Below are 19,661 nucleotides of genomic sequence, written 5' to 3'. Positions count from 1 at the left end.
ACGCAAAGTGATGGGAAAAGCTCACTTCGGGCCAGGTGAGCTAAAAATTGAGAAAATTCTTAGGCTGAGTTAAAAAAATTACTCAAATAGTTTTATGGCGCTGGGGTCAGGACTCTGCTATAAAACTTTTCTCAGTACAGAATTTGTTAAGGAAACACCAAATTCAATATTTTTACTCTTAAAGTTATTATAATTGTACTTGAAGATTATTCAAATCTAGAAGCTGAGAATTTCACTGGCTATAAAGTAGAATTGTGTGCAAAATATTAAATTCAAATAAAATAATAAAATGTTAAGTTTTCATTCATCAGAAAACTTATTCAGGTGTTTTTTTTTTAAATGAATTAACTATAACCTGCAGCTTAATAAATTAGTATGATCCATATTTTCCTCTTAAAAAATTGTTCAATGTTACAATAATATAAATGTATTAGCATAAAAAATCATATTCTATCATATCAAAACATGTAATATAAAAAGCATTGGCAATCATTCCATCAAAATATAAACTTATCTATATAGAGGTGATACCTACCTCTTTGTTTAAGTATAACTTTGTGTCATCAAGAGTATTGTATAAAGTATAAAACTGTTTCGTTTCTTTATGTGTAGAAGAAACTGTAAAACAAAAAGATTTTTAATTTAACAACTTAAGTTTTTTGTTTAAATTGTAACACTTTTAAACAGCCTAGATAGGTGGTTTTTCATTTTTGTATTCCTTATTTTTTGGTAAATTTTCTGTATTTTTTTTCAAATTTTGGCCACGATTCTCTATTATTTATATTTTTCAAGCCCAATTTTTTTGCTCTATTTTTTTGTGTCCATTTTTCTCTATTCTTATTTTTTTGTTTGTCCATTTTTCTGAATACCTATTTCTTTTTCTTAATAGCAGTGGTGGATCTAAAGGCTTTAAGTTTTAAAATATACAGTAATTTTGAATCATACATAATGCAGTCAGTAACACATATTTGGCAATTATTTTACCAATAAATTAGACATAACAGATATGCCAATGGTCTTTTTTAACCAGTAAAGGGAAAGTGATGTCAGTGCTTAAACATTATTTGAAATTTGAAATCTGATCATTTATGATTTAATTTTATGAAAAGTGTTATCCTAAATAACAACTTAAGTTGGGTAACTCTATCATTATAAGTTCATGTCTCAAAGTAGTCTTAACCTTTGACAATAGTGAGGCCCCTCATGGGGGGTCCTAGTAATCACATAATCACCATTTTTTTGCCAATATAATCACATAATCATTTAATATTTGCTTATCTTTAGTAATCAAATAATCATAACTAAAAATACAGTCCTAGGTAATCAAATAATCATGAAATATTTGGCTTAATAATCAAATAATCATTAAAAAAACGGCCAAGTAATCACATAATCAAAAACCCCATGAGGGCCCTCAATAGTATCTGGTCTTTTGAATGTTAGACTTTATAACTATCCTTTGCCAAGTTTTGACATTTTCATTCCATTTTCAACAATCGTAAGTTTTGCAATCAACTCTGACAGAGCAATTAGTTGGTAACAAAACATTAAAACCAACACATTTTCACCTTTTCCAATATTTCCAGTAAATAAAATATTTTCTTTCCAGAGCTTCATTACAAAGAGAATGTGACTTACTTTGACTATATAATTCTATGAAACGTCTCTGATATTGACTTAACTCAGCCCTCGATGGAACCTCATCAATCTTTCGTTGCAGCACTGCAATCTCCCTCGTCTTTCTTGCCTTTTAAAAAAATGTATAAACAATGACTTAAATATTGTACAGTTTTTTTAAATACTGCTTTTAATTAGTAATTCTTGCCACTTTACCCTGAACTGTTCTGTGTAAACTTAATTTCTGACAATGATTAATATCATGCGAGAAAGAAATCAGCAGAAACAATTTGTTTCATTTGCTCCATTCATGACATGTTTGAATTTTGCTTTAAAGAAGTGTATAAATAAAATGTAAGTAAGAAATACAAATACCAGTACATTTGCCATATGTTTTTATGCCTCTCATGTCAGCAAACCTTTGTCAGTGTTTGTCTTTAATCATATCTTTATGTACTTTTACTTTAGGGAAGCTACACACAAAAATAGCGAAATTTAGAGGTCACTTCATAGTCATTTACAATTGACAAGTACTGGTATAAACTATATGACAAGCTGCCTTTATCTGAAGGTTTATGGGTAGGAACTTTACCATACTTAAAACCAAATCTACTTACAAGTAACAGCCTTATCTTGTGTAGTTTCTCTTTGTCAGCTTCATACTGTTTATCTATAAGGGACACTCTCTCCTGAAATACAGTTACTTTTTTTTTCAATAATGTGACAATAAAGACAACAACACCTGTATAAAAATATAACAAGCTTCTTGATTATTCTGTTTTACATGTTTTGCGGTAAATCAGGGCATAAATACAAGAATTAAAATAATACAGTGAAATTTTAAATCTGGGAAAGCCGTTGGTATAAAAATCGTGTCAAAGTATAAAGATGACTTTCCATAATTTCAGATTTTTTTTCAGTATTGAAGGCTATCTTATACTTTTACCTTTCCAATGCATTTACTACCTACAATTCCAGTAAAAAGATTGAAAAGATAACAAAGGGGCAGTAAAAAATAAATGAACAATGAAAAAACAAACAACTGTCCCCAAAACATCTCATTGACATCTAAAGAATGTGACAGGAACCCAACCAAAACAGATAAGTTGTCCCTGCTCAGCTAAAGGCATGTGTTACTCATGGCAAGGGACAACTCAGCAATATCCAGTTTTATCACAATCAAGGTCAAATAAAATCTAAGAAAAGCTCTTTCTTTTGATGTTGGATCAAGCCACTGAATAATCTGTGTACTGAAAAGTCATAGCAAATACATAAATTATATTTTTTTCAAAGGTTGTATACTAAAGAATTGATTGTTGTATCGATATTCATGCAAAATATGAAGGTCACTTGCTCTTTTATATTGAAAGTTATTTTACTTTGGAAAAGCAAAAATAACCAAGTTTCAATAATTTCAACTGGACCATACTTTCATCAAATTTTAGATCTAACTTATGGCAATTCAAACAAATATGTAATGCACTGAATTTATTTTCTTCTGTGAAGAGTAAGAATATGTAGTTTACCAAAAGGCTATGAGACCCTTACGGACAGGTGAGCTAATTCAAAAGAAATTTGAGGCCAGGACCAGGTGAGCTATTTCAAAAGAATTTTGTGACCAGGACAAGATGAGCTATTTCAAAAGAATTTTGTAACCAGGACCAGGTGAGCTATGTCAAAAGTATTTTGAGGCCAGGTCAGCTATTCTAAAAGAACCGTCCAACCAGGTGAGCTAAAATTACCTTGTCTCCTGAATCTTCCTCAGAAGTCTGTGTTTTTACTTCCTCTATTTGACCTTTCAACCTACTCATTTCTTCTTTACAATGAGCTTTGAATTCCTGTTCTTGCTTTTTTAGATTTTCATTCATAGCAACAAGAGATCTCAGTGTTTGCAGAATGCTGTAAATACAAAGATAAAAAGTTGTAACTGTGTATGCAGCTTATAGTCTTACAAAAGATAATCTTTGTATTTAATTGACTACTGTAAATTCAGAAATTATTGCGATATTGTTATTTAAGACTAAAATGCAATTTATATTTTTGAGATATTGAGAAAAATTCTGTTTAATTCATAACAAAAATTCAAATTGCTAGTTTCACTTATTTGATTGTAGCCCTTTTGCATTTTTACAATCATAAAAACATCGCAATAAATTTAGAATTTACAGTATTCAAATATCATTGTCTATTCATCCCATCCTTACACATAAAAAAATATTAAAAAAATAAAGATAAGAAAGAATTCAAAATTTTTATATACTGATTACCATTAGTATCATATACCATAAGTTTATATAAAAGATGGCTGAGATACCTTTGGTTCTCCTCTGTTTCTATTTCATTTAATTTGTCCATTTCTTCATCAATCCTAGCACTTCTGGATTCTGCCTAGAAAGATAATGAAATACCTTCACACATGGTAAATAGCAGCCATATTTGAAGCAATAATAATATATGAAAATCAATCTTATTAAAATAAGTTCTCATCACTTGCTCCTCAATTTTTTTATATGTCGCCGTGTGAGATCTTAATACACCCGATTGATAACCATGTCTATCACACAGCGACATATAAATAATCAAGGAGTAAGTGATGAGAACTTATTTTAATAAGATTGTATAAAATCCAACTAAAATATGAATCCATTACGATCCATTACTTTCAGTCAGAACTGTTTATCAAAGTCAATTTATGGAATTAACAACAAAAGAGTAAGCAATTTTAAATCAAGATTATGTCATGTTTCTAAAGCTTTTTAAATTGTAGTTTTCCATAGCAAACCATGCAGGTTAAAATGTTAATTTTTTTAATTAGGATGAAGATTTTTAGATTAATTCCATTGTTTTATATAATACTATGACTACTAACCTCTTTATACTTAGCCTGTGTCTCTAAATAAGACTGGTGTAGCTGATCATGTTTGGATGTTATCTAAAATACACAAGTAGGTTTTAAGAATGAAACAATATTCTTCTCCAAAAGAAATAATTCAAGGACATATTCTTAATTTATTTCAAAATAAAAATTATGAAATCAGAAAAGTAAAGGATTTTTTGTGATTTTGTCTATAAAAGAATCATTTGGCTGTTACAGTGAAACCTGTTTAAACCGAACCTCTTCGGGACTCATGATTTTGTTCAGTTTCAGCCGATGTTCGGTTTTAGCAGGTTCATAACGTACATAATTTGATATGACAGTACTTAAGAACATGTTTGGTTAGACAGGTTTCGGTTTATGCAGGATTCAGTTTAATCAGGTTTCACTGTATCTGTTCTTTGCTCAGGTTGTTTTCTCTTTGACATATTCCCCATTTCCATTCTGAATTTTATTATCATGCTTCAATTATAAAAGTTTAAGAACAAAGTTGAAAAATAGCTAAATTGTTAATCCATTTATTATGGCTCTCGTACCTCAGACAAGCTGCTTGTAATATATATTGGAGATATAAAATAACAGGCTAAAATGCAAACCTCATCTAGTTTAGATTTTTGTTGCTCAATCTGTTTTGACATTGCAGCCTTTACACGTTTATGTTGTTGTTCTCCTCCAACTCTCTCGGTCTTTTCAATCTGCTCAATCTCCGATTGCTATAAATAGAACATATATACAATACATTATTATCAAGACATTGTTATGATAGAAAGAGTACACTACATAAAATTCTTATTCTACTGACTTTTATGGAGTGATCGAAGAAAAATTTTATTATTTTTAATATTTTGAAATTATTTTTTTAGCAAGTGTTACCTTGTAATAATAAAATGTAATTTTCTGTATATTTTTTGGCGAGATATGACATTTCTGAAGATGAAATTGTTAGATTCATTTGAATGAAGTAATAGACCACTTTCAAGTTCATCCGTCACTGGCAAAAACTCGTCAATTATGCACGGCTTTATGACGTCATTTACCAGATAGAGGGGGTCACCTGTATCCCTGCACTATTTACGTTCATCAAGCGTCTTAGTGATCGTCTTTGTGCAGGATAAACTAGAAATAATGGTTGCTCTGTAGGTACTTACTGACAATTCCCTAATGACAGCAGTGTTGATTGTCAATTTTGAGAATTCAATTTGCTGAATAATTCGTACAATATAGAATTATAGTTTTCCAACCACTCGCTCAACATTGGAAGGGAAGTGACAACGCCCCTAAACGCACAAATGACGGTGATAAAGGCGCGTATAATTGACGATTTTTTTCCGGTGACGGATGAACTCGAAAGTGGTCTATTGGTCAGAACGTCTTCAGGGAATGGTAATTTTCTAAAATATTATATATATACAGTGACTTGACTGTTAGTGTTGCTATCCACAAATGGCAACTCATTCAAAATTTTGACCGAATTGCAATTATTACACATTACACATTATGTGAATAAAAACATTTCATATTCAGTAAAATATTTGAAATTGCAATATGTTTGTAGGAAGGGGAGATAATCTCTTTTTGGTTTCAAAACGTCTTTATTCAAAAGAATAGTAATTTAGGTTATCTCCCCAAGGAAGCATATTGTTATTTCATACATATTTTACTGAATATGAAATGTTTTTATTCACATAATGTGTGATTCTTATAAATATAGAATACTTTTCGAAAGAAAAACTCTATAAAAGCTTAGTTTTGACATTTTTATAGCAATTCAAAATAAAACAGTTCACATTTAGTATGGTAATAGCTGTAATATAACTATACAGATTGATAGACTGATTTAGGAATTACATCAATACAGTGGAGTTACAGACTTATAGGATTGTAATAATGATTTATTTTATCCCCTTGCACTTTCACATTTTTGACTGAACAGTTTGTTCAAATTTCTTGACCAGTTGAACAATTTGATTTAGTAAAACAAATTGCAATTGGGTCAAAATTTTGAATGAGTTGCAATTGGTGGATAGCAACACTAACAGTCAAGTCACTGTAAAAATAATAATGCACTTAACTGTATGTATAATCAAATTGTATAACCAAGTATTTGTAATATATTTTTAGCAAAGATTTAAACTGTTTAAATTTATATGGCCAACACTTATTGTAATAAGGAATGATGATGTCGTTATCATTCAACTAGAAATTAATGAAAAAAGTTGAAAAGAACACATGCTGCAATAATGTAGTTATACTCAGTTGTTAATTGAACATACATATTTCAACATAACAAAAAGAAAACAAGTATCAAAATCTACATGCAATGGATCCCATAAATCATAAAAAGATAGAAATTACTTTTTTGAAAAACAATTATCTGAAATCAACTCTCCATACTATTTTGAGAAAATAACAAAACAAGAGTGCACACGCTGAAATGTCTCGCCTTCTTTAATTGTCATTGATATTATGTTGATCGTCTTAAACATAAAGCTTTATTACAACTGTCAAATAAACTTAACATTAACGTAGAAAACTAAACATTGACCAATGAATGATGAAAATGAGGTCAAGGTCAGATCAACCATGCCAGACAGACATGTACAGCTAACAATTCTTTGAATTCCATTCAGCGAATAAAGTTGACCTATTGCTTATGGTTTAAGAAAAATAGACCAAAAAACAAAAACTTAACACTGAGCATTGAACTGTGAAAATGAGGTCAAGGTCAAATAAAAACTGTGCAACTGCCATATAGATCATCAAATATTTCCATATAAGAAACATAATTGATCTAAAGCATATAGTATCAGAAAAAAAGACCAAAACTAAAATCTAAACTTTGACCACTAAACCATGAAAATGAGGTCAAGATCAGATGACATCTGCCAGCTAGACATGTAAACCTTACAATCATTCCATACACCAAATAAAGAAGACCTATTGCATACAGTATTAGAAAAACAGACCAAAACACAAAAATGTAACTATAACTACTGAACCAAGAAAATGAGGTCAATGTCAGATGACACCTGCAACATGGACATGTACACCTTACCACCCTTACATTCACCTAATATACTACTATTGCTTATGGTATCTGAGATACAGACTTTACAACCAAAACGTAACCTTGTTCACTGATCCATGAAATGAGGTCGAGGTCAAGTGAAAACTGTCTGACAGGCATGAGAACTTTGCAAGGTTCGCATATACCAAATATAGTTATCCTATATTTATAATTAGAGAGAATTCAACATTACAAAAAATCTTAACTTTTTTTCAATTAGTGACTGAACCATGAAAATGAGGTCAAAGACATTTGACATATGATTGACAGAAACTTCATAACATGATGCATATATATACAAAGTATGAAGCATCCAGGTCTTCCACCTTCAAAAATATAAAGCCAACGCTGCTGCTGCCGTCGGATCACTATCCCTATGTTGAGCTTTCTGCAACAATAGTCGCATATCACAATTACAAAGAACCTGAGCAGGGTGATATAGGTCATGGAAAGGATGATTGACTATCTATCCAATAACTTACTTTTTCAGCATATTCTGTATGTATCTGCTGTATTTGTTCACTCTGCATGCTGACTATAGATCCTACGGCGCTAGCTGTTAATTTACCCTGCCATGCAAACAAAAACAAAACTTACATGCAATTAAATCAAAAAAGCATAAAACTATTTATTTCATAATACTTTGTCATACATTTAACAAGTTACTCATATGAAGTAAGTTGTTGAAATTATTCTTTTTATGAAAAAGTTAGGGATAATGAAACTAGAGGCTCTAAAGAGCCTGTGTCGCTCACCTTGGTGTATGTTAATATTAAACATTGTACACAAATGAATTCATGAAAAAATTGTGTTTTGGTGATGGTGATGTGTTTGAAGATCTTACTTTATTGAACATTTTTGCTGCTTACAATTATCTCTATCTATAACAGTAGTTTCTGTGGAAAATGTTAGTGAAAATCTACAAATTTTGTGAAAATTGTTAAAAAATGACTATGAAGGGCGATAACTCCTCAGGGGGTCAATTGACTATTTTGGTAATGTTGACTTATTTTTAGTTCTTACTTTACTGTACATTATTGCTGTTTACAGTTTATCTCTATCTATAATAATATTCAAGATAATAACAAAAAAACAGCAAAATTTCCTCAAAATTACCAATTTAGGGGCAGCAACCTAACAACCGATGATCCAAATTATTCCAATTCATCTGAAAATTCCAGGGCAGATAGATCTTGACCTGATCAACAATTTTACCTCTGTCAGATTTGCTCTTAATGCTTTGTTTTTCGGGTTATAAGCCAAAAACTGCATTTTACTCCCATGTTCTCTTTTTAGCCATGGCTGCCATCTTGGTTGGTTGGCCGAGTTACCGTACACAATTTTTATATTGGATACCCCAAAGATGATTGTGGCCAAGTTTCAATTAATTTGGCCCAGTAGTTTCAGACGAGAAGATTTTTCTAAAAGATAACTAAGATTTACGAAAAATGGTTAAAAATTGACTATAAAGGTCAATAACTCCTACAGTGGTCAACTGACCATTTTGGTCATGTTGACTTATTTGTAGATCTTACTTTGCTGAACATTATTGCTGTTAACAATTTTTCTCTATCTATAATAATATTCAAGATAAAAACCAAAAACAGCAAAATTTCCTTAAAATTACCGATTCAGGGACAGCAACCTAACAACGGAATGTCAGATTCATCTGAAAATTTCACGGCAGATAGATCTTAACCTGATAAACAATTTTACCCTTTGTCAGATTTGCTCTAAATGCTTTGGTTTTTGAGTTATAAGCCCAAAACTGCATTTTACCCCTATGATCTAATTTTAGCCATGGCGGCCATCTTGGTTGGTTGGCAGAGTCACCGGACACAATTTTCAAACTAGATACCTCAATGATGATTGTGGCCAAGTTTGGTTAAATTTGGCCCAGTAGTTTCAGAGGAGAAGATTTTTGTAAAAGTTAACGCCGGACGCAGGACGACGACGGACGGACGACGGACGACGACAGACGACGGACGCCAAGTGATGAGAAAAGCTCACTTGGCCCTTCGGGCCAGGTGAGCTAAAAAACGTGAGCTCTTATACTAATCACATTTATTATTAATTAATGTGCTGATCAAATATGGTTTATTTGAAATAATTTTACATTTTAAATTCTACATTTTAATACTATCATTTTTCCTTTGGGGTTATCTGGCAAACTCAGGAACAATCAAAACTTTGCCATATTAAGATCACATTGGAATTATTTCTATACACAATTATCACAAACTATGTGATATACCTTCATTATACATTTTGATTAATAATTGGTATGCACTACACTGCAATCTTTTAAAAACATCAAATGTCAAACATATTTTAATGCAACACATTTATTTAACACCTAAATCAGAAAGAAAAAAATATTTATAAAGCAGACAACATTTAAACTTGGATTACATAAAAATTGGTATCCCAAGAATAAATATGTATTCACAGTAGCATAAGTCAGCTTTTAGTCTAATTAATTTTAAAATAGCCATACCTCTTGAATACCCATGGCTGACATTCCAGACATCAACATGGCAATCCTTTTCTGAAAAAAAACAAACTTTAAGCCAAGTACTTGATTATGAAATAATAAATGGAGAATGTGTCAATGGGACATAATGATGCCCCTACTTCCATATAACCTTATAAAGGGACATAACTAGAGAACTGTAAAAGTGACATCACCAAAACTGAATTTGTAAAACTAGTATCGATATCATCACGGGTGGCTAATACAGCATGCTTGCCATTGATGGTATTACACAAACATTTACTTGTATTAGGTAATAAGTATTGAATGTATTCGGACAACAAGATGGTATGTAAAGTTCCTATAAGCCTATGTAATAAAATAGTTAATAGCATCAAACAATAATAGATCATTTGTGTTAGAAGAATTGTATACGTTACCAGTTAGCGTACAGAGCCTTGAAATTGATAACTGTATATTTTATACATACTGGGTAAAATATCTATATTATTGACAATTGTTTTTAAAAAGTTTTGAAATATGTACCGATTATCAGGTTATCTGCATGTTGATATCGTAAAATATCAGCTGCGAGACATAATATGAAGCTTTTTGTCGAGTGAGCGTAGCGAACGAGATCAAAAAGCCTTCATATTATGTCAAGCAGCTGATATTTTACAATATCAATATGCAGATAATCTGATAATCGATTTATCGGGCTATATTTGTGTGTTTCGGAAGTGTTTTCTTTGTTTCACCAGCACTCAAAAGATGACTTGATAAGTTTGGGTCAAAGTTATTAACGTCGGTTCAAACATTATGACGTCGCTGATAAGTCCGGGTCAAAGTTATTAAGGCCGGGTCAACGTATTTGACGTCACAAAGACATGATACGGAATAATATTAAGAGCTGAACAGAGTGATATAGACAGTGGGACGACCGATAAGTATAAATATACCTCTTCTTGTGCTTGTAAATCTTCTTCAGTTGTCTCCCCTCCCAAGCCAGCTGCTACAGCACGTTTCTTGGCACTCTTTTCACTTTCCTGCAAATTATATATAATGCTGTAATTTTTTTGTAATATTCAGAACACATTATTTTACTATAACTGACCAGTAAAGACTTAACAAAAATTGAATTTTTATATATTTTAAATAACTTATTCCCTTAAGGTGGTATGGGAGTCTAAAATAAAAATGATAGAATTTGTTCATACTTTGCCAAAAAGTAGTATCTATTAAAACATGTTAAACCAGATGCTCCGCAGGGCGTAGCTTTATACGACCGCAGAGGTTGAACCCTGAACGGTTGGGGCAAGTATGGACATAACATTCAAGCTGGATTCAGCTCTAAATTTGGATTGTGATTAAATAGTTGACACAGCATAGGTTTCTGACACAGAATGAATGTGTTCTAATGAAATTAAAATTTTTGTTTTCTCTTAGAGCAATTCACTATTTCCCTTATTCCAAAACTAATCTCAATTAAAATTTCTAATGGAGTTTGCAACAATTACTACTCATTTAAATACATCATAAAATATTAAGATGTAAAAAAACTGCTTGTTATCACTGAATGGTAAAGTTTATTTTAATTTATCAGTTGGTAGTAAAAAGTGAATATACATTGTATATTGTATATATAACAAAGATTTAAGTTGATTCTGGACAAAGAAAGATAACTCCAAATAAAAAAAAATCTTACAATTAGATATTTCTTGCTTACTATTCTGGACAAAGAAAGATAACTCTAATTAAAAACAAAATTGCTATTTCACAATATTTTGCAATAAGATATTTCTTGCCATTGCGCAATACTGTGCAATTGAAAAGACTTGCTATTGCACAAAACTTAATATAATAATTTTAGATCCTGATTTGGACCAACTTGAAAACTGGGCCCATAATCAAAAATCTAAGTACATGTTTGGATTCAGCATATCAAAGAACCCCAAGATTTCAATTTTTGTTAAAATCAAACTAAGTTTAATTTTGGACCCTTTGGACTTTAATGTAGACCAATTTGAAAACAAGACCAAAAATGAGGAATCTACATACACAGTTAGATTTGGCATATCAAAGAACCCCATTTATTCAATTTTTGATGAAATCAAACAAAGTTTAATTTTGGACCCCGATTTGGACCAACTTGAAAACTGGGCCGATAATCAAGAATCTAAGTACATTTTTAGATTCAGCATATCAAAGAACCCAACCGATTAATTTTTTGTCAAAATCAAACGAAGTTTAATTTTGGACCCTTTGGACCTTAATGTAGACCAATTTGAAAACGGGACCAAAAGTTAAAAATCTACATAAACAGTTAGATTCGGCATATCAAAGAACCCTAAATATTCAATTTTGATGAAATCAAATAAAAGTTTAATTTTGGACCTTTTGGGCCCCTTATTCCTAAACTGTTGGGACCAAAACTCCCAAAATCATTACCAACCTTCCTTTTATGGTCATAAACCTTGTGTTTAAATTTCATAGATTTCTATTTACTTATACTAAAGTTATGGTGCGAAAACCAAGAAAATGTTTATTTGGGTCCCTTTTTGGCCCCGAATTCCTAAACTGTTGGGACCTAAACTCCCAAAATCAATACCAACCTTCCTTTTGTGGTCATAAACATTGTGTTTAAATTTCATTATTTTCTATTTACTTAAACTAAAGTTATAGTGCGAAAACCAAGAATAATGCTTATTTGGGCCCTTTTTTGGCCCCTAATTCCTACACTGTTGAAACCAAAACTCCCAAAATCAATCCCAACCTTTCTTTTGTGGTCATAAACCTTGTGTCAAAATTTCATAGATTTCTATTAACTTAAACTAAAGTTATAGTGCGAAAACCAAGAAAATGCTTATTTGGGCCCTTTTTGGCCCCTAATTCCTAAAATGTTGGGACCAAAACTCCCAAAATCAATACCAACCTTCCTTTTGTGGTCATAAACCTTGTGATAAAATTTTATAGATTTATATTCATTTTTACTAAAGTTAGAGTGCGAAAACTAAAAGTATTCGGACGACGACGACGACGACGACGACGACGACGACGACGACGACGACGCCAACGTGATAGCAATATACGACGAAAATTTTGAAAAATTTGCGGTCGTATAAAAATATTATAAAAATGATAGGTCACCGTGCATTTTTTCAAGCTACGGGTGGTGACAAAATGACACATTTTGTATGGATTATACAGGAAAAAACACCATTTTGTGAATAGAAAATAAACGAAATGATAGAATTGTAAAATAAATTAGGAAAATATAGCTTTCAAACAATGCTTTGATAATATCAAAAGAAAAGATAGGGTCACCGTGCGTTTTTTCCGGCTAAAATACAAAGTAGGAAAATTCCATGAACAATCCAACAGAAAATGCACTGTTTTAGAGTTACCTCCCCTTAAATTGACAATTTCAAAATATTTAAAAACAACCAAAAATAATCTACACTTGTACATATATTTATATTTATAAGTTATATTCTTATAAATTGGATCTTTTAAATGTAAAAACACATGAAATATCTGCATTCTTGCATCAAATTTTGCTAATTTGATAGAAAATATGGACCTTAGATTCTCTGTTTTTTACAATCCAAGATGGCGAAAGACACCCATACCACCTTAATTACAATCTTTTGTCGTTAAGTGTCTTAAAACCATAATTAATGAAAGAAGATAAAACGGACCCTCATTCTTTTTGAGAGAGGTTCATGTCAATGATTTTTCTTGTTTCAAAATAGACCACTTTCACCGGAAAAAACTCGTGAATTATACGCGCATTTATGACGTCATTTACCAGATAGAGGGGGGCCCCTGTATCCCTGCACTATTTACGTTCATCAAGCGTCTCAGTGATCGTCATAGTGCAGGATAAACTAGAAATAATGGTTGTTCTGTAGGTTCTTAATGACAATTCCATAATGACAGCAATGCTGATTGTCAATTTTGAGAATTCAATTTGCCGAATGATTCGTACAATATAGAATTATAGTTTTCCAACCACTCGCTCATTATTGGAATGGAAGTGACAATGCCCCTAAACGCACAAATGACATTTACTAAAACCAGAGTTTTTGACAGAAATGCATCAAACTCGAAAGTTGTCTGTTCCAATAGGGATGCCCCTGATAGCATATCATATAAAGTTATAAAGGGAAATAACTCAATAATGTTTCTGTTACCTTTTCTTCCTGGTCTGACTTACTGATTCCATAACGTCTGAAAAATAATTTACATATCTTTGTTATAAAAAAATATTTTATTATCTTTTTTTATCATTTCAAAAAACTGAACTAAATCGTTCAATTTCTCAGTTGTTCCAGTCAAGAATTTAAAGTATTGTGAAAAGTCATTTTCATATGTACTGTACAAAATGCTTGAGGGCATACAATATATACAGAAGAGATCTCATATTGACTTTTCCTAAATTATTTACAGTAGCATAAATTTATCTTAAGTGTTTTACAATAAGTTTTAATGATATACATGTGTTCTGTTTTTTGTGTAATAAGGTTGCTGTCATCTTTGTCAAATACCCAGCATCCCATTTTATTCATATAAATAGGTTGAACAGGATGTTGATAACTGACAGTTACAAAAAGTACATAAAAAAATACATCACTCTGGATAACTTTTGTACTTTAAACATCATGAAGCTGTGTTTTGCAGTTGCTTCAAGATTCCAATAAAAAGAATTCTTCAAATGTATTTTAATCACAGAAAATATATTAAAAAAAATAATAGTAAAACCATCTGTTCAAAATAACATTGCAAAGTTTAAGTGCCTTAAATATAGCTTGGAACAAAGCTTACAAAACAGGGATTTCCAATTGTTGAAAAAAATATATACCGGTATCTACAACAATATTGAAATATATCACTACCTATCATAAGTAAATTTTGCAATCAAATTTAAATCAATAATCTAATGCAAATAAATTGGAAAGATACAGATGATGCCCCTGCTCACATATAATGTTCAAAAGGGACATAACTCAAGAGCAGTAAATGTGACACTACCAAAATTTGTACTTGATCTGAGTTTTGTTGTTATAGGATTTATGTATATGTTTGTATTCTTTAGTTGAGGCAAACTTAATTTAGAGAACAGAAACCATTTTTGGGACTTACTGATGTACAGACAAAGGGTAAAACTTAATTGCCCTTAACTACTAAGACAAACAATTACGGTACATGAAAATTTAGAAGTTGAACTTTACCTGCCATATTCTAACAACGTAGAATGAACTCTTGTTTCTTCATCTTTTAAGTTTTCAGCATCAGGTCTACGATACCTTCTCTGTGGCTTGTAGTTCTCCTGTAATAGGTGTTCAAATTTAGGTAAATGCAGGGTATGAAATTAGCAGGGGCCCACAGGTCAATGGCCCCTAAAATTTGGTGTAGGCTTCTGAAATTTCTGCTTTTCTTGTATAGGACTATATATATGGGCTACAAAATTTAAGCTGTGGGCTACCATTGCCAAATTCTTAAGTTCTTTCCCTGTAAATGGCTTGAATTATAATATCAATGAAAACCACTAAAACAAAGTCCCAAAACAGTTATTAAACTTTAGCAGAGTTAACTTGCAAAAGGTAAAATTCATCTCATCTCAATATCAGTAAGACTATTACAAATGTATCATCAATTGGTCCTACTTTTTCTATCTCTAAACTGCAAGGTATACAGGTTTATTTGTAATTTTATTGAAGTCTCTACAGGAAATCAGATGAATATCGTTCATTTTTAACGCCGCCGTGGTATTTGCTAAAAGGATATGCCTTATTTACCCTCTCTGCCATGGTATTTGCCAAAAAATACTCTATCCGACTGGACGCTTGTAACGTCATGATCATCAATGGGTTTTGGTACATTAACATTCGGTGTAATTAAACAGATATATCATGTTATTGAGGGGTATTTGAGAAAAATACCCCTCCTTAACATGCTATATCTGTTCATAATCCCACCCCATCCCCAGTTTGTACAGTGACCTATAGTTGTTTTAAATATCTGTGTCATTTTGATCTCTTGTGGACAGTTGATTGGCAATCATACCGCATCTTCTTTTTTATATCATACAAAAAGTTGATATTTTTCTAACATTGACTTCAACCTTATATTGTATTTTGTTAGCATTTGATATTACCTTTACACTGGCAACTGAGTCTGTTGATTTTTCTATTAATAACTCAAACGAAACATCCTGTAAAATAAAATGTATATGTATACAAAATGTATGTGTAAAATTACTGCTTAAAATAAACACATACATGTATAATGTATATTCAATAACTCTATCACTTCTCACTTTTTAATATACACATAGTTTACTTGTATATAATTACTTAACCTAGATATAAAATTATTTCATAACATTCATTCATGTTGTTTGGGCGAGGTATTCAATAAGTTATTTTCTTTTTCTGTTTGAAAAGGAAAACCAAGGCCTATGCATGCTCTTTGTGACAACACTAAAACAATACATAAAAATACAAACGAAAAAAACAAGAAAAAAAAAAAGTTTTGAACTTGTGCACATTTGTTGTATGAAGTGTTTGTGCTTAAATAATTACTCATTCAAATTAAATTACATGTATTTTGTTTATTCATTAATTTAAACACTTTTCATATTGTCTAGAATGTCATGAACATGTACAATGTCTTAGGTAATAAGGTAGACAATTTTAAAATATTTTAGATTTTAAGATAGAAAATATTTATTTTATTTAACATGTTTACTGTTCATTTAATTAAAAGCTGTAACAGAGATTTTAAGTATAAATTGTATAAATAATATGTTCAAACCTCTGGTGTTTTATGGTTTTTATTGAATTGCGACACTGAGAATGCCCTGATGTAATCTCCCATTTCTTCTTTTGTTTCCACAGCACGTTTCACCAACCATTGTACAACTGGATAGATATGTATAAAATCCAATCCTTGTATTTGATGAGGTTCTATTCTGTGTGGACATTTCATTTTTGGTAAAACAGCTACAATCTTTTCTGTTAGTGCTCTGAAAAGGACAGCAAGATAATAAGCATTATTTCTTACTCTGATTAAGTACTGTACATGTATTGATTTGAGTTGGAAAAATACATGCATCCTTCTTATCACACAGAGACTAATAAAAGATCAAAGATTACAATTATGGAAGTGCTGGAAACTTTGAATACAGTAGGGTTACAGGCATGCCTTTTATCTGGTAAATGACGTCATAAAGGTGTGCGAAATTGATGATCTTTTCCGATGAAAGACAGATTGCAGAAATTACCTATTATTTGAACTTGGGATTATTTTTAACTAATGAATTTGCATAACATCTTGTGTTTGAAATATTTAAAAAATTCCATGTTTATTCTGTATTATAATGTTTTGAGCGGTGCATAACACTTTCCACTCAATGTATTTTGTATAAATAGTGTTGTGCGCGGCACAGTACATTTTATTGAAAATGTTCTATCTTCTTTGCAAAACAAAGTGTTGTACGCGGCACAGAACATTATAATACAGAATAAACATGGAATTCATTAAAAATTTCAAACACAAGAAATTATGCAAATTCCGTAATTAAAAATAATTACAAGTTCAAATAGTCTGTTACTAGTAATTTTTGGGGGCCTTGATAGCTTGCTGTTCAGTGTGAGCCAAGCTAGGCTCCATATTGAAGACTGTACCTTGATCTATAATGGTTTTACTTTTATAATTTGTGACTTGGATGAAGATTTGTCTCATTGGCAATCATACCACATCTTCCTATATCTATTAAAATATCAGATAGAAAAAAAGATCTAGTAGAACATAACTCACATTTTCTGTCCAATTGTAGAATTTTCTTGAAAAAGTAGGTCAACATCAACATCGAAATTACAGGTTGTTATACACCATGTCATACCACCAACTACCTTCAAAAAATAATTAAGAATGTTTATTTCAGGCAATATCATATAACAAACAAGTCAGTATATGCTTAAACATGATTTTATTGCACTTTATCAAAGGGAGATAAAACATAATTTTATTGTACTTTATCAAAGGGAGATAAAACATCATTTTATTAACAAAGAGAGATAAAACATAATTGTATTGTACTTTATCAAAGGGAGATAGTCCTTTAATTCTAGCTCTGAAGTATCCTGCAGCTAACAGTAGATCCAAAGTCTGACCAAGTTTTACATCTTGCTCCTCATCTTCTCTAATATCAAACTGTAAAACAAAAAGTAAATATATGAAGCAGTGAAATACAATGGGTAGTAATGGGGACTAAAGCCATATACATGTCATACATGAAAAAATTATGAAAGATCAATAGTAAACTAGACAAAATTAAAATACAAATAATTTAAAAAATAAATGTCTTGCTTGCAAACTTTGTTTGATTATTAGCAAATACATTGTAATTAAGATTGACACCTTGATTAAATGGGAAGGCTAATCATCTGTACAGTGATCTACAGTAAACAGATCGTTACTCAGACTATCCAAATTATTTAGGTACAAATCTATCAATTTCAATTACAATGTCCGATCGAACAGCAAAGTTTGCAAATTGGCTTGCATGCTAAATTATTTTCACTGTAACATACATGTAAACCATAGTTAAATATAAGTCAGTTTGAGTATACTGTCATGATTGACTGTGAAAGTACTTTAATTCGTGGGTATCAATTTTTGTGGTTTGAGCAAAATTTATATGTTTGTGGGTTCTTAAATTCTTGGATTTCAGTTATCTTAACAAAAATTACAGTAAATTGAAGCCATTAGAAATGAAGATTACAAATTGTCTCGATTGAAGGAAATCCAAAGTAAACATTCAAATTTTGACATCCATTATCACTGTACTAGTATACATATTTTTAGGGGCCAGCTGAAGGACACCTGTGGGTGCGGGAATTCTCGCTACATTGAAGACCCATTGGTGACCTTTGTCTGTTGTCTGCTCTATGGTTGGGTTGTTGTCGCTTTGACACATTCCCCATTTCCTTTCTCAATTTTATTCAAATTGTTGCACCTGTGATAATCATAGTGTCGACACTAATCAACTCAAGATCGGGTGATCTGCAGATTAAAAACCATCAAAGGTGTTAATTAGGTCATAAACATGTCAATATTTGAATTTTAACATTTATTTCGAATACAGGACATCTCGGCACACTACAAACTCGGGACATGTTTAACTCGGCATAGTACAAACTCGGCCTATACAAACTCGGCACATTACCTATACAAACTCGGCACACCAATGAATATATTTATGGCAATGGTTCATAAAAAGAAATTTTATATAATAATTACGATGAGAAAAAGATAACATTATTTTTTTAGATAGGTGGGAAATGGAACAAACTATAGGACAAAAAGTCACAAGTTATATATAGTTCTGTGACATAAATAAGAAAACAGTGTCACTTGATATAATAAAAAATGTGTTTTGTAATAAAAAGAAAACATTGCAAGATCTTTCTGTTATATATTCAAACAAATGTCTCCAAATTAATTGTGACTTTTTTTGTTCTTTGACTTTCTGTCCTACATTCATTTTTTCCTGGTCATTGATATATGCTATGTGTATTTAAGGTGATGCAGTTACCTAGGCAAAAGTGTTGCCCTCGTTTTTT

At 31.2% G+C, this 19,661-nt stretch overlaps 1 protein-coding gene across 2 annotated transcripts in view; it reads right to left on the bottom strand.

The window, feature by feature from the left end:
- LOC134707872 (coiled-coil domain-containing protein 93-like) overlaps positions 1–19,661 on the bottom strand; it is a 33,969-nt gene that overhangs the window by 5,104 nt on the left and 9,204 nt on the right. Inside the window, exons 2-17 of one of the 2 annotated variants that reach the window (XM_063567976.1) lie at positions 18,136–18,249; positions 17,854–17,948; positions 16,849–17,059; positions 16,190–16,246; positions 15,264–15,361; positions 14,226–14,262; positions 10,992–11,078; positions 10,057–10,107; positions 8,042–8,128; positions 5,089–5,205; positions 4,487–4,549; positions 3,932–4,005; positions 3,360–3,516; positions 2,235–2,306; positions 1,639–1,747; positions 536–618 (exon numbers count right to left, since the gene is read on the bottom strand). In XM_063567976.1, the coding sequence (XP_063424046.1) occupies positions 536–618; positions 1,639–1,747; positions 2,235–2,306; positions 3,360–3,516; positions 3,932–4,005; positions 4,487–4,549; positions 5,089–5,205; positions 8,042–8,128; positions 10,057–10,107; positions 10,992–11,078; positions 14,226–14,262; positions 15,264–15,361; positions 16,190–16,246; positions 16,849–17,059; positions 17,854–17,948; positions 18,136–18,249 (1,512 nt within the window). The remainder of the gene's footprint in view (positions 1–535; positions 619–1,638; positions 1,748–2,234; positions 2,307–3,359; positions 3,517–3,931; positions 4,006–4,486; positions 4,550–5,088; positions 5,206–8,041; positions 8,129–10,056; positions 10,108–10,991; positions 11,079–14,225; positions 14,263–15,263; positions 15,362–16,189; positions 16,247–16,848; positions 17,060–17,853; positions 17,949–18,135; positions 18,250–19,661) is intronic. The other variant, XM_063567978.1, reaches the window with a different exon arrangement.

The sequence above is a fragment of the Mytilus trossulus genome, chromosome 2 (assembly GCF_036588685.1).
Source record: "Mytilus trossulus isolate FHL-02 chromosome 2, PNRI_Mtr1.1.1.hap1, whole genome shotgun sequence".
NCBI classification, from domain to species: Eukaryota; Metazoa; Mollusca; class Bivalvia; order Mytilida; family Mytilidae; genus Mytilus; species Mytilus trossulus.
The sequence above is the reverse complement of the archived record's forward strand: the minus strand, read 5'-3'. Positions and strand labels throughout refer to the sequence as shown.